This window comes from Tauraco erythrolophus, chromosome 9 (genome assembly GCF_009769465.1).
Source record: "Tauraco erythrolophus isolate bTauEry1 chromosome 9, bTauEry1.pri, whole genome shotgun sequence".
Taxonomy (NCBI): domain Eukaryota; kingdom Metazoa; phylum Chordata; class Aves; order Musophagiformes; family Musophagidae; genus Tauraco; species Tauraco erythrolophus.
Genome location: NC_141473.1, coordinates 18,591,670 through 18,606,844, shown reverse-complemented (window position 1 = coordinate 18,606,844; position 15,175 = coordinate 18,591,670). Strand labels below are relative to the sequence as shown.

At 36.9% G+C, this 15,175-nt stretch overlaps 1 protein-coding gene across 1 annotated transcript in view; it reads left to right on the top strand.

Moving 5' to 3' along the window:
- MYOF (myoferlin) overlaps positions 1-15,175 on the top strand; it is a 67,662-nt gene that overhangs the window by 7,153 nt on the left and 45,334 nt on the right. The window contains 11 exon segments of the mRNA XM_086616828.1: positions 6,401-6,508; positions 7,191-7,293; positions 7,820-7,904; positions 10,082-10,242; positions 10,749-10,877; positions 12,283-12,345; positions 12,454-12,507; positions 14,099-14,111; positions 14,114-14,128; positions 14,625-14,647; positions 14,649-14,741. Coding sequence (XP_086472954.1) covers positions 6,401-6,508; positions 7,191-7,293; positions 7,820-7,904; positions 10,082-10,242; positions 10,749-10,877; positions 12,283-12,345; positions 12,454-12,507; positions 14,099-14,111; positions 14,114-14,128; positions 14,625-14,647; positions 14,649-14,741 — 847 coding nt within the window.

Genomic DNA, 15,175 nt, shown 5'->3' with positions numbered 1-15,175 from the left:
AGGTAAAGGCCCATTATTTCAGAAACCCAGGTTTGCCATGTGCTGTTGACATTATTCATGAGTAGACCTGTTAAATTGGGAGGTGTATCTGGTGTTTAAGCTAAGTGGAATTTTGAGTCTAAATCAATAATCTTTCCTTAGAGGTTCATGTTTTTATATATTTTACTTTAAAGTCCAGATTAAATTAGGATTTAGTTTTTGACTGTAAAGGGTACATCTAGGGGGCTGTGTCACCCAAGAAGGAGCACTGAGAAGAAACTGTACCATGCCTTTGGCTTTGTTTTCTCGCTGGAGGAAAATAAGCAGTGAGGATTGTTATTTTCAAGGTAAAGACAACTTTGGCTCAAAAGTTCTGCCACCGTTCTTGCTGCAGTGTAGGCTAGAAGCAGAACAAAGTGTTTCTCAACCCAACTGCCTCTCTCTGGCTGCTCCCTCACAAAGCTGCTAGCCAATACACACTGCTATTCCATGCAGTGTTCCTCCTGACTAGTTCTGGGCACTTGGTCCGTTGCGGCACCTAAGAGGTGACTACAGAACCCATACTGCCCTCTAGAACACCATAGCAGAAGATTGCAGTATAACCCATGACTTTTTACAGCTCCTTGATCCAGCCCATTCTTACACTGACGCAGGAACAGGAGCACAGTGGATGTTGTTCTGTTTTTACATTGTGCCAAAGCACATTACTCATTGCTTTGGCATGTTTCTGTAAATCAAGCCAGAAAGAACATTTGAATATTTTTCCATGTATTTTCCTGGAGATAGAATTTACTGCTTGATTTACAAGATCACTAAACTTTCACAGATGGAGTGCTCTTAATGGTAAAAAGACACAGTCATTGGAAAAGATAAATAAAGTAAACCACACAGACATGTATGCAGACAGATCATCAGAGGAATAAAGTAGAGAGTACTCATGTGATCCATGCTTAGCTAGATTTTCCAGCATAAAGATACTTGAAAAGAGAACACATCTGTTTTCCATTATGTCTGATACTGTTAGTAGAAAGATTTCAGACTCTCAGAACACAAATGTTTATGCAGTAAAAAAAAAACAAACAAACAAAAAGAAAAAAAAAAAAAACACAAAAAAACCCAGTAACTTCAGTTGTCCCCGTGAAGTTAGGAAAAAAAAATGTTAACAGGAAGTTACAATCGTGCCTGAATGAAGTGATTTTCATTCTATGTGAGAGAGAGTTGGGATTATGAGTTTCCCCATGTTCTTTGTGTAGTTAGTAACCTAGTGACACAGAGGAAAAACAGATTGGGCACACCCTTTTCTCAAGCAGAAAAATGCAGCCACAAATGAACAGTGCAGCAAATTATTTAATCATGTTTAAGTGTTCTCCGTAGTTAAATAATTTCTAGATTGTTTGAATCCTCCTACAGCTGTACCCTTTTGTGTGGATTCTTTTCCACGTCAGTGTGGCTGTGCATAGTTTTCCTTGCATACATAGCATGCAAGATCCAGCCTGGTTAAGATTCAGTTTTGGGATTTTCTGCCTCGTACAAAATAGTATCCGTGCTTTGTTTCTTTTTTAAAGTTTGGTCTTGCAAAGAGTATTATCAAGTAACTAAAAAAAATAGTTGCTTTGCTCTTAATAAAAATTTTAAACACAGCATGAATAAGAGAAGGTGGATGTTCGGTCTTGTAACATAGAATCTATGATGAAACACGCGCTGAGAAAGAAAGGTTGAGTGTAGCAATTATAACTGCAGCGGTGGGATCAAGTTTGCTTGAATATTCAGTATAAACCTCTGCCAAAATAAACTCTTATAAAGTCAAAAGAACTTAAATGCTTGACTCTCGGGGGATTAAAATCACTTGGCTTCCAGTAGAAGTAGCATGTAAGCAGCTGGAGAATGTGATATGCTGAAGAATTTAGTATAAGTTGCTACCTTCAAGCAGAGGAGGAAGTAATAAAATGGTTAGTACTGTGAGTTAGCATTTCCTGATCCAGGCATGGGTGTGAAGTTTCACTTCTCTTAGTTATTTGGGCAGTTAACAGGAAGTGCTAACCACAGCATCAACGGATTAATTAGCTTTGGCACAAATGCAACACTGTGTTTAATAGTTGGTCATCAGTAGTTCATTGATTTCATGCTGATAAACGAGGTATTTCTCTTTGATTACTGGAGGGAAAAGTATCATAAGCCTAGTACTGATAAAGTATATTTGAAGTCGTTTAAAATCTGCTTCTAAATTTGGATTTTGCCTTTATCTTTGGTGTCTTATTCAGTGGTAGACCAGAACGTTTAAACTGCTTGTGGCAGGACAGGTTTTTTGCTTTACTTCTGCAAAGCTGGAAAAGTTTAAGAGACCTGGCTGACTGGGCACTATACATGTACAAGTCTTAGGGATGGCCAGAAAGGTACTTAAATAAAGAAGTAATACTCATTTGCTGTCTACTGCCAAAACAGCTGGAACAAAAGGTCAGAGGATGTATTGAGCTATTCCAAAAGCAGAAGCTATCCCACCTAATGGTGTCAAGAAACCAGTGTGATCTGGAATTAAATGGGCAAATGTTGTTTGCCTAGGCAGGAAGAAAGTTGAAATAGCTCCAGCAAAGAGCAGCGTCCTTTGAGAATGAATAGGTGACAGAAAGTATTTCAGCTGTGCTGGAAGGAGGAGACTTCTTATCACCTTGAAAGTCATGACTTCAGAGGGAGATTGCACACAATCCTGCTGAAGGTAAAAAGTCTTCAGAGCTCAGAGGAACAGAGCAACTTAACAGTAGTCATGCAGAGGACTGAGGATCTAGTTACATATCAGGAGTACAGTAGGAGGCCTTGCAGCAAAGCGTTAACCAGCAATTAACTATTAATGGACGTGGTGTCACAACATCAACTGCTGCTGTCTGACCTAGCTGACTTGATGTTACCTGACACCTCAAAGATTAGAGACCTGAGAAGACCTCAGGAAAAAGACTTTCTCCAAGACCTGTACAAGTGACAAAGATGAGACCTAGCAATGACCTTGGGGCAGTCCTTGTTACTTTTGAAATACTACTTCAGCCACTGAGTAGTTGTATGATCAAAATCAGACTGGATTTGGTCCTGGGCAACCTGCTAGCTGACTGCTTGAGCAGAGGGCTTGGACTAGATGATCTTGAGTGGTCCCTTCCAACCTCAACATTCCAAATTCGGTGAACAGGATCACTTCAGGGAAGGCAAAAGATTCACTGGCTAAAGCTTAGAAGTTGGCTAAAATAGTGCATAGGCTGACTATTAGATTTCTTACTCTTGCTAGAGTGGAAAAAGACTGGAGACTCTGTTGCCCAACCTGTTAAAGGAAGGAGAACAAAGGATTTCAGAGGCAACTAGTAGCAAGCAAGTAGTCTATGTAACTGACTCCCTCTCAGTCTCTGAACTTGATGAGAATTTTTAAAGTGATTACTGTATATTCAAATGTGTGCCGTTATCATTTGCACAGGACCAATGAGGATGTAGAACTGCAAATTTACGCTGGAATATTTCAAAAGCACTACTGTGAACAGCTGGTCTTGAGTTAATGTCACCAGAGAGAAGGGTGTGATTGCTGAAACAGTCATCCAGATGATTTGAGGCTGGGTCAGTTCAGTTCTTTTTGGAGTTGATGTCAATCACTCCAGCTCATATCAAATCAAAATAGCAAATCTACAAATGTACATAGGGAAATATTTTCTTTGTCTTTGCCTAGAATCAGATTTGGCTTAGCTGGTTTGGATAGTCTTGTTCGTTTTTTCCCTTCTATGATACCTCAAACTATGTATGTTTCTCTCTGTTATTCTCAAATGGCAAGGCATAGTAACGACTGAAGGATTTGGGGAAAATAAGACTATTGGAATGGAAAGTTTTTATTGATTAATTTTGCATTGAAGGAAACAGAGTGAAAAGAAGATGGCTTCTTTCAGTATCCAGCTATGTAAATGAAGTTCAAACGTTTCTTCCTTCCAACTGTAGGAATTGTTTCCCATTTGCTTATATTATACTTGCTTTCAAAGCTATTAACATGTAGAAGGCTATGTGAAAAAGAGAAAAATACATTAAGCTACCCAGTATTTTTATCTTCTAACTGCTTTGGGATTTGCAGTCGTTATGGAACGAACCTTTTCTGCTTTTCTTTGTTGAATAGTATCAGCGACTGTCTGCATGACACCTACTGTTTACATAGAAAAGTTTGGTCAGATATAGAGGGAGATGTTCTCTTTGGTGTGTAATGTCACACTCATTTGACTTCTATGTAACACCGATTTTTGGAATGTTGAAGTCACAGGGGAAAAAATAAAGTCTCTTTCTGTTTGAGAGAGACTATCCGCTGTTGTTTCATGAGCTAGGTAGACATTACTGTTTGGTGTCAAGATGTGCTACATCAATCATAAGCAATGTCAAATAATACGACAGTTGGAGGGATAAATAAGACCACTGCATGTATATGTGATGTTCCAAATCTAGGTGTGTCTTGGGCATCAAATGCAATTTTGATTGCATAAGAGAAGAAATTGCTTCTTGAGCTCCCTGAAATTGAGAAATGCATGGCGTCAGTGTTTCAGCTAAAATCCAGCTCTGGGCAACAATTTGTCAAAAGTGAAAATGTACCTAATGCTCACTGAAATAACTAGATGTATTTCCCTAGTTTTTAAAAGGATACTGGATCAAGACTACAATACTGAATCCAGGTGTCTGTTCAGAAAAGGAAGGAGAGAGACAGATGTTAGAAACAGCATCTTAAAGGTTAGAACAGCTTTACACATTTCCTCTGCAGTATGGCCCGATCTTAATGGTTTTTTCACATCTAGCCCATCCCTTTGTGTGAGGAATATGTGAGGCATAGCTGGAATATTACTGTGTTCTGGCAATTTGTGGGGCGCAAGTGAAAGGTTTGAGTAGTGAGTCAAAATATCAAAAAGGCAGCTGCGATTGGAGGATTGAGATAAACTGGGAAAGCGGAGTTGACTAAGGAGGTGACAGCTCCAAATTAATTCTAACAGGTCATTCAGTGGATGCCCCTTCCCTGGAGGTGTTCAAGGCCAGATTTCGACGGAGCCTTGAGTAGCCTGATCTAGTTGAGAGGCGTCCCTGCCTATGACAGGGAGGTTGGATTAGGTGATCTCTAAGGGCCCTTCCAGCCTATGCCGTTCTATGATTCAAACAGAAAGTGTAGTTATTTTTTGTGCACAGCTAAACAAAAGTTGTAACATGTAATACCTGAAACATGTATTTGCAGGAAATTAGTGTTTTATATTTACCTATCCTAACACACTTTGCAAAAAGTAAACTACACTGTCATGGCATGACATCTGAGAGTAGCTATAATAATGCTCTTGCTCCATGTCAAAAAATGCCCTTGTATCCTTAGCATCTCCATGAAAAAGCACTCCTAATGTATTCAAAGGCACCTCAGTTAAGTTCTCCATATACAGCTCTTTTTTTTCTAGTTTGGCAGCAAAGCTGGTATTTTGTTTGTAAAACATGTTCTTTGTAATATTTGCAGAGTGAAATTATCTTGGAGGTTTTTCATTGGCAAAAATCTCAGTTATTCCAATAATCCACTTCAGTATAGCAGTAAACTGTTACTACATACTATGGGAGCAAAATACAGTGCCAGATATCATGAGACCAATTCCACACTGTTAGAAACTGCCCAAAATAAGTTTCCCAGGTTAAAAGTGCACACAGTTTTCACTTTTTTGAAGAGGATGAGGGTGACAGATGTGGTCTCAAAGTAGACAGAAGAAGCTCAGAAGAGTCTACCACATAATGTTACATCTCCTGGGCAGCTTCCTTCGGTCAGCCTCTCTAGAGCCATATTGAAACATGCTGAGAATTTGGAGGCAAGCAGATGAACCTATTCCAAAACACAGAGTATGGAAAGAAGATTAATTTGTGAAGCCTCTACTAAGCACATTGATTGCATTGTTCTGTTTAATTGTTTTCATTACAGGGATGTGTGTATGTCTTTTGTGTCTGTTGTGTGGCACGACGACTGTCATATCTAGCTTTCATACTGGACTTCTGACCTGAGAGTTTGCAAAGCTATAGAGGGAAAGAAAGTGTTACATCCTTTAGTTTATCTATGAGAATTCAGTGGCTGAAACAAATGATGTAGCTGTTGAAAGTTATACAGAAGATTGTTTTTCAAAAATACACATAAAACTTACTTAATTTAGGGTTTTAACCTCTTTAGGTTAAAACTGTGTCTTACGTAAAGAACGCCAGCACATTTAAGTGCAGTGAAACACAGAATACCAATTAGCAGTACACAATCTTTAGATAACTTTTGCAATGATCTTTTGTTGTGTCTTGAGTTTTCAAGTCATGGCTGGAGTTATTGGTCAACTAACAGACACTAGCAAAAGACAAAAGGTAACTTCTGTTTGATGTATGCTTGCATTCTAATAATGATTTTACTTCATTTCAGATTAATTGGCAGTGCATCTGTAGCGCTTAAGGATCTTGTAGGTAACCAAAGCAGATCTTTTCCCTTCAAACTCATACCTCTGCTAAATGAAAGAGGACAAGAACTGGAGTGAGGGCTTACATTTCCTTATTTTACTCTATTCTTGATCAAAATGCTCAGCAACAGGGCTAAGAAGGAAACAAAAATATTTGCAAGTTGTTTTGCTTTATAAACTAAATATTTGGAATTTTGTCGCAAAAGCTCCAGACAGAGGAAATTATAGCATGATATAGTTTATCTATACCATCTAAGTTTGTTTAATATCCTTTAAGTTAGATAAATTGGTTTTTGTGTATGTAGTATGTATTTGTATATAAGTGTTACAAATATTATGGGCCACAGGGTATGCATGGAAATCAGCCTGATGTTGAAAAAGAGCATTTCCTAAGTAGCAGATGGAGTTCCCATATGCACTTTTTTGCTGTATTCTTTCTAATATCCACCTGTGTCATAGCACTGATTCTAGGAAGCACATAATCATGCACATGTTCACTGCCAACTCAGTTCAGCAAGTTACACAAGAACTCGCTTAACTTGGCTTAACATGTGTTAAATTTAACAGAGTTATTAACTGGTTATTACCTTAGTTATTAATTAAGTAGTTTCTAGAACTGGGAACTTACTGTGTTTGTGCAGTCTAGCTGTTAAGGCACTTTATATTGCATTCTAGTACACTTAATAATAAGAGACTTTAAGGGTAATTGTAGTTTCTCATCAGCTGTAATTCAATATCATGGTTAACTGGTCACAGGGTTGGGCTTTCTGCTGACTCCTCATGTTACTGTGGCAACTGGGATAATAATGGTGTGTTCAATAATCCAAAACCACAGTCAAGCACAAAAAAAGACAATTCTGTAATTAGGGTGGAAAATAACATAGTGACATAGTGGTTTTTCTTCCATGATGGAGGTATGAAGAAGCAATTAGAAGAGCCATATAGGAAATTTTACTTACGTCCAGACTTGTTATGTTATTGGTCAGATAGTGTTATTTCTCATTGTGTTTGTTTTTCCATCTGCAAATTTAGGATGTCACCTAGTCTACCCTGAATATTGTGGAACTAAATAAATTAAAATTTGTAGGACATCTTATATACCTTGTAATGTGACAGATTTTTCTAAATATAAACACTGTTCCATTTGTTAAATACTACTTTAGAGCCTATTCCTTAGCTGCAAATTGTGTAATCTTATTGTTTGTATGTATATATAGCTTAATAACAGTTTATTAATTTACTAATCACTGAATTTTCTTATAAACTGCTGTGACTATGAATAGTTAACTGTTCATGTACAGTGGTAGAACAACTTACTGCTATAAGTCAATCGTTGTGAGTACTGTGTGCTACACAAAAAAAAAACCTCGTGTATTTCTCTATAGGCAACAATTGATTTGGTAGTAGGATATGAGCCGCCAGCTGGACCTGCAAATCCAAATGATCCAGGAGGGACAAATACACAAGAAGGTATTTCAATCTATTCTCAGAACATTATTCTTAAAAGATCATGGAGATATTTAAGATAAGACAAGAAAGTGATTCAACAGAATTGTTCATCAGAAAAAAAAAGGTAACCAGAAGCAATCATGTCAATATTGCCAAATAGTGATTTAAAGAAATTAAAAGATGATGCAGAACTACAACTAGGATGAAATTGGCATTTCTGGCATAAAATGGTTTTTAGAGCATCATTTTCTCCACTGGAATCAGATTATCAAGCAATGATGTTGCTTCAAAGCTTTTCAGATGGCGTCTTGTTTAGGAAAGAAAGGCTTTCAAATGCTTAAAGAAACAGCAATTATCTGCTATAATGCTAGGGCTAACCAAAAAAGCAAGGAAGTCACATTTATGGAGAAATATATCTGTTTCTTTCAATGTCAGCGACCTCTGAAAATATTTTCTTAAGTCATTAAACTTTTTTTTTCCTGTAGAATAAGTAAGTTTTGAAAGGACATTATTGTATCTTATATTAGGCTTGACATTTAACTAGCCTATGAAATGCTGTGACCAGTAGGGGATATTCTTTGTCTCTGTATATCATTTTAAACAGGCTTTTGCTGAGAGTGTTTTGAGATCCTCTGGTTTTTCAGCCTCCTGAAAGAACTGTGAAGTAACAACAGGTTTTTGCAGTTGACAGGGAAATAATTACTGTAATATCCATGTAATACTGTAATAATTACTTATCTACATGTAAGTGTAGAAAGATGTAATAAATGTTATATGTTTGAGGAGAAATAAATCAATTTGACCATTATCTGCTGATAGATAATAACATGAGAAAAAAAATGAAATTAGGAGCCTTCTCAGAGGAAAATTTGATTCCATTGACTTCACTGAGAGGTGTGACTTCTTGCAGAGTGGAAGGATAGGTAATGCAAACTCCAAAGTATTGGGTTAAATAACTACTCTTCAAATAATTTTCTAGAAATGTGGACTTGAAGGCTAAAAAAGCCATTGACTTATATGAGATTATTTTGATAGGCTTTTAAAAATGTACTTGAACTATAAGGTAATACAGATAAAATAAAACATGACAGGCTTTTAGCTAGTATCCAGCAACTGCATGAAAATTATTTCAGTGCAATTATCAAACACACCTTAGTTAATTACTGCAAATGACTATTTCCCATGAAATGAACTCACCTCCCCAGCTGAGATTCCTACAGCTCAGTTTCAGAAATTAAAAATTAGGTGCTAAATCAGGGTGTGTAATCAATCAGGTTGCATGTATTCATCCAGATAGATGGATTTTGAGAGATGTTAGGGAGGTGGGGTCTTCCACTTATAAAATACATGGTATGTCAGTCTTTTTGGTTTTATACTTCTCTTACAGGATCACTGAGGGCTTCATCATGCAAAGTGATCATCACTCTATGTTGGCAAACTAATTCTGAAGTTAACAAATGTTCTTTTAATGTACACTACCAGAGACACAGGTGTTCTTCCTGTAGATTTTACCATAGTCACTGTCCTTCAGTTAAGAAAAGAAGCTGGAAACACGAGGGAATGACACAGTTTTGTGGTCTAGATATTTATAGATCCTGTTTCGCAATACTGGAATCTTACTGTATGATCCAGTAGTGTCATATGGTTGTAAAACAGTCTTCCACAGAGGTATTGTGATTTCAGAACTGTCAAAGAGGCTTACTAAGAAACTTTAACTTATTCCACAGTTAAATGTCGTGGAGGAGGATTCAGATTTTATTTTAGATGGCAGACCCTAAATACCTGCATGTTTTCAACATTCTAAAGTAAAAATTAATGCTATGCTATAGCCTAGTCTTGCTGCTGGGAAAGGGCTTCAACGGGAATAAAATTAATCACTTCTGGTGTATTGTCACGATTACAGCTCAACTGTACTTGCTACAACTTCAATCATTGGCTCAAAAAAGCATATGGAAATTGTATTAGGGACTCTGCATCCTGAAGAGGGACAGATGTACAGGATGTAAGTTTGTTCTTAAGCAGGCTAAATGACTAGCTTTCAAAAGGAGTTGGAAGCATGTGGTTAGCAAAAAATATTGGTGAACTGAGATAAAAATACAATTTTAGTGCAACTTCTGGATATCAGACTCTTACTCCTGTAACTTTAACATCAAGCTGTGCTATTTGTTCATTAATTACACTGTTTTTTACTGTATGAGATGGAGAAGAGGATGGAGGTTATGAGGATGGGTTGGATGGTCCAGTTGGTGGTATCACACCAGCAATTCCAAGTGGCACCAAGGAAGCCCAGCTAGCTAAACGCATCACAAAAGGAAAGAAAACACGGAGAATCCTTTCTAACAAACCACAAGATTTCCAGGTAATAGATTTATTAAATATTGCATATTCCCTTTTGTCTGCCTGGCATGACATTTTTCCTTTCACATAGCCTGAGCATAATTTAGTGTCAGATTGTGCAAGTCTAATGCACTGTAGACACAATTCGCCTCTTCATTGAAAGCTTGTATTACAAAAGGATTCTTCAAAATTGCCTGTTACAGAGATGTCCAATTTTTTACAGTTCTAACTGAAATCTAGATGAAGCTTATTTATGGTATAGTTGTATAGATTTCAAACTACAGTAGCAGCTTTAAAAATAAGTAGTAAAAAAAAATTTACTGAAATAATTATCCTCAACTTGTCTTGTAAAATTCAAGTAAAACTATACTTGCTATCATAATTAGTTTGAATAGTGTGTCCAGTCCATATCTGCCAGCTACTTCAGGATATTGGCTAACTTTTTTGGTGGTACAGTAAGAAATTGGTGTCACCAGGATAATAGATAATATAGGGAATGAATTAATATAAATTTATTTTTTTTTCCAGATTCGTATTAGAGTCATTGAGGGTCGTCAGTTGCCTGGAAATAACATAAAACCAGTAGTCAAAGTTCACATTTGTGGTCAGACACACAGAACAAGAATCAAAAGAGGAAACAACCCATATTTCGATGAAGTGAGTGGCATAAGAACACTGTAGCTGAATGTTGATGCAATCAAATGTAGAAAAATAGTTATCATGGCTTTTGTTATGATGAATGAATAAGAATTTGCTAATATTTAAGGGTAAATGGCTAATATATATTTTGCGGTTCCAGTCCCTTTCTTTTTGTATTCCTATCACTAAACACATCTCTACCGCTGGCAGTCTTAGCTGATAAAGCTATCTAGAAGGAAGTCGAACTTCAGCTGAGACATATGGAAAATGTTTTTTGATACAGTTGGCCATGTGACATAATAATGACTTTGAATAATTGTGTGAAGTTTATAAAATCACAGAAAAAATAATTAGGAATCATCGCAGACCTCTATGAATGTGCAGACGAGCTTTCAGTCAATAAGACTGCCACACAGAATCTGGAAATGTCATTGCCTTGCTACCCAGGATGTGCAAAGCACAACCGGATTTCTTTATCCAGACAGGATCTGCACATCAAACACAGTGAGATACAGGAGAGAATTCAAAGCTGTGTAAGGGACACAAGAATGATCCCATGTCTGGAAGACTAATGTTGCAAGCTTAAGCTTAATAGAGAGAACACTGAGGGATACCTCATTATTTTGAAATGTGTGGAAAATTCAGGAGATTTGGAACTGAGTGGCAGGCATGCTTAACATATGCAGGCAAAACTAAGGAAGTTATAAAACTTTGAGACTTGAACTAAGGTGTAGGTAGCAGTCAAGATTTATGAAGCAGTGGTAAAAAACAGGGAAGGGAGAAAGCCAATTGCACCTTGTATTGAATCAATTCCTAGGCAGTCTCAGTATCCAGACTAGGCAAGAGTTGGAATAGGAGGGACTATGTTTATGTTCCCTTTGCTTTTGTTCAGCAAAGTACTGACTGGAGTATAGCTGGGCTGAAAGATCAAACTTAGTGAGGCATATACTAATAATAAAACAAATAAGCTAATAAGTAGTGTGTTTATCTTCATACTGTCTAGCTATCAGATTTATTTTTGTGGCCTTGAATTCCAAAGACGCAAATCATTACAATCGCTATCACTGCTAGCCCTAAGCAAAACCTTTTCGACAGTTAGAACAGAGATGGCTAGACCAGGATTGAATGCCCTGGAAAATGAACAACCTTTATAATTCCTGAAAGTTTGCAGCACTGCTATGCCTGCTGCATTCATTCAAATGGAAGTTGTGACTGTCTTTTCTCTATTTTATATTAAGTTCATTTACTAAACTTAGTTCATTATTCTGCACCAAATTATCATATAATGTGTTCAGCAAGGAGGCAGGGTAAAAGTATTGTAGTAGGCATGCCTTACAAGCCTCTTAAACAATGTTTTTGCATTTTCTGTTCAGATAATTTTGTCATTTTGAGACAGTTTTTTTGTTTGTTTTTACCTTAACAGATATTTTTCTACAATGTCCACATGACTCCTTTAGAGTTGCTTGATGAAACAATTAGCATTCGGGTAAGAAAAATGAATCATTCTAAAGGTTGCTGGATGCATATAGCATTGTCTGGCCGTTTCACTGTGATGTTTAGGACATTCCTGTTTCATGCTTGTCTGTCTTTTCAGGTGTATGATTCCTACTCTCTACGGGCAGACTGTCTAATGGAGAATTTAAGGTGAGTATGAAACAACTTCCATATCTTGACTAAATTCATTAGAATGACAGAAATTTTTTAAGTATTTGTTTTAAATGTTTAAATTATACTACTTCAGTGTGGAGCTAAAGAACTACTTGGCGATGTCTTGCTTCTCATGCTAGAGAACATTTGCTCAAAGCACTAGTAAACAGTTTTCTTGTTTAAGTAGAAGATTATTGTTAAAGAAAATTGTATGGTTTATATACCAAGTCCTCTAACTTGCATCCAAGAGAAAAAATATTTACTGAAAGGTGAATTTTTTCCTCAAAAGGTATCAGGGTGATTATTTGGTATAGGTAGGGTTTGAAGAGATAATTTTATTAGGTAGCTAACAGGCAGAATAGTGGTATGTATGGCAGCGTAAAGATGTCATTCTCAAGTGTTGTGGAAAGGTGTTCCTTTGGTCAGAAGCTTGTTAGGTAAAAGAGATGGTGGAAAAGTCTCCTAGTTAAAGTAATTTCTGTGGTTCCGATTATATTAGTGAAATTGTCTTTATTTGTGTTTGTTGTGGTCAATTAGGAGGTAGACAACTGCCTGTCGAAGGTACTCCTAAAGCAATACAGACAAAGAATTCACATGACAATTGTAATGGCTACTGGGATCCTCTCTTACAACATTTCCAGTACCAGTGTTAGCTGTGTTTTCTATTTGCATATTTTGTACTGCATAAATTCTGGTCTCTAGACCAGCTTTTCACAAAAATACACAAATGGGAAAGAGTACTCTTTTCTAAATGAAGCAGTTTCTGGCACAAAGCTGGTTGCTTTGCTTCTCACTGCTTATTATCTATGTAATTTCTAGTAATTCAGACAGTGGTATATTGCTCTATGGAGGACTGAACATTCACTAAGCAGGTGACAGCATGTCATTCAGCTGCTTTCTGTTCCTGCAGGCACACATTCCAGGAGAAAACCCAAGGGTAATTCTCTCTAGAAAATCACCCTTTCAGCCTTTACCTGCAAGGAATACTAGCCCCAGTTGCCACGAGCAATCATACTTACATGTTGAAATCTGATACAATGATACAGTCATGATGTATCTGTATATGTGCAATCTCGTCCAGATTTGACACAGTGGGGGAAAAGTTGCCCATCATCTTCGTTTAAAAAAAAAAAAAAAAAAAAGGAAATTATTCATTTAAAAAAAAAGCTTTTTTTTTTTCTGAAACTGAAAGATGAGATGTTGAGCAGGAAATAGAAACAAAAGAGTTCCGAAAAGCCTGTTTGAACATAAAATAATGGGGGAAACAGGGAATTCAAGAAGCAGTAAGCTAGCCCCATCTTCTGTCTCTGGTAAATAAAAAATTTGGGGATCTGAGAAAGAAGAAAGTAACTACAGCTGTTAGTTTGAATACATCTTTTCTTGCATTTTCTTCTTAGCTGCTGTGTCCATTCAAAATCTCATTTTTCAATGCAAAGCTCTTTCTCCTCCCAAGAATATGCTATGTAAACTTTCTTTTGTTTGTGACAAGAGAACAATGTAGTAGTACTCATGAAAAACTTCAGGGGAGTTGGCCCTAACATTTTTCTGTTTTGGTATTTCTTCAGAGGTAACACCTTTGATCTTTATTTCAGATTGACATCGGCTATTTTATGATGAGCCTGGTAAGTAACAGTTACTTCAGAGCTTCTTTCCTAGCTTGATACTTGAAGTTGAAACATTCATGAAATTTCTAAAGAGAAGAAAGTTAGATCTTGAATTGAATCTCAATCATTCTTGACTGAATCTCAATCATTTGAGATTGCTGCATTAACTTTAAAAAATTCAACAATGTATAACTCCTTTCAGTGGTTTCAAGATGAAGTACAAGCATCTAAAATTTGGATATTAGTTTTGATATCAAAGACACAAAATGTGAAAAATAATGCACAAAAATTTGATAATTGTGTCCCTGAATTGATATGCCACAAGATTTTAACACCACTAGATTTCTCGTTTTGAATGGCACTATTGAGATCTGTCTGGGACAGAACAAATTTTTTAAATAATTTGGTTTAGGATAAAAGCACGCTTTTGGAACAGTTGACTTTGATTTTGTGATTTCTGCCATTTTGTAATGGATATTACTGGGGGTGGGTGGTGGTATTTGTTTTATTTTAGGCCATGCAGTCATGAGAAAATGGGCTTTTGCTGAGTGATCCTGAAGATACAAATTCAGGACCTAAAGGCTATATGAAAGTCAGCATGTTTGTCCTGGGAACTGGGGATGAGCCACCAGTAAGTTTCATTTAAATGTTTTTCTTCTCCTCTCTACTCCACAGGTATTTATTCATGTCCCCTTGACATTTTTTGAATACTGTATAATTCACTGTATGAACAGTATTTAAAAGCAAGACAAGATTACAAGTTGTTTCAAGGGCATCCAGTACTAAGTGGCTAACTCAAAGCTCATTGTCTTATCCTGTCCATTTTAAGCAAGCTCTGGACCAGCTCTGAGTGTGTTGATCTACCGTTTGTAGATACTCCTTCACATCCTGGAAGAAGTAGAGATGTGTTAGCCTGGTGTTGCATGCGAGCTGAAACGCAATTCTGTTTAGCGTAGCTAATCAGGCTGAGCAGCATATTGATACAAGTTCCAGGACTAAGTCAGGAATGTCTCCACTACTATGTGAGGTAGACAAGCCCGCAGAGAAACCTGAGTACCAGAAAGC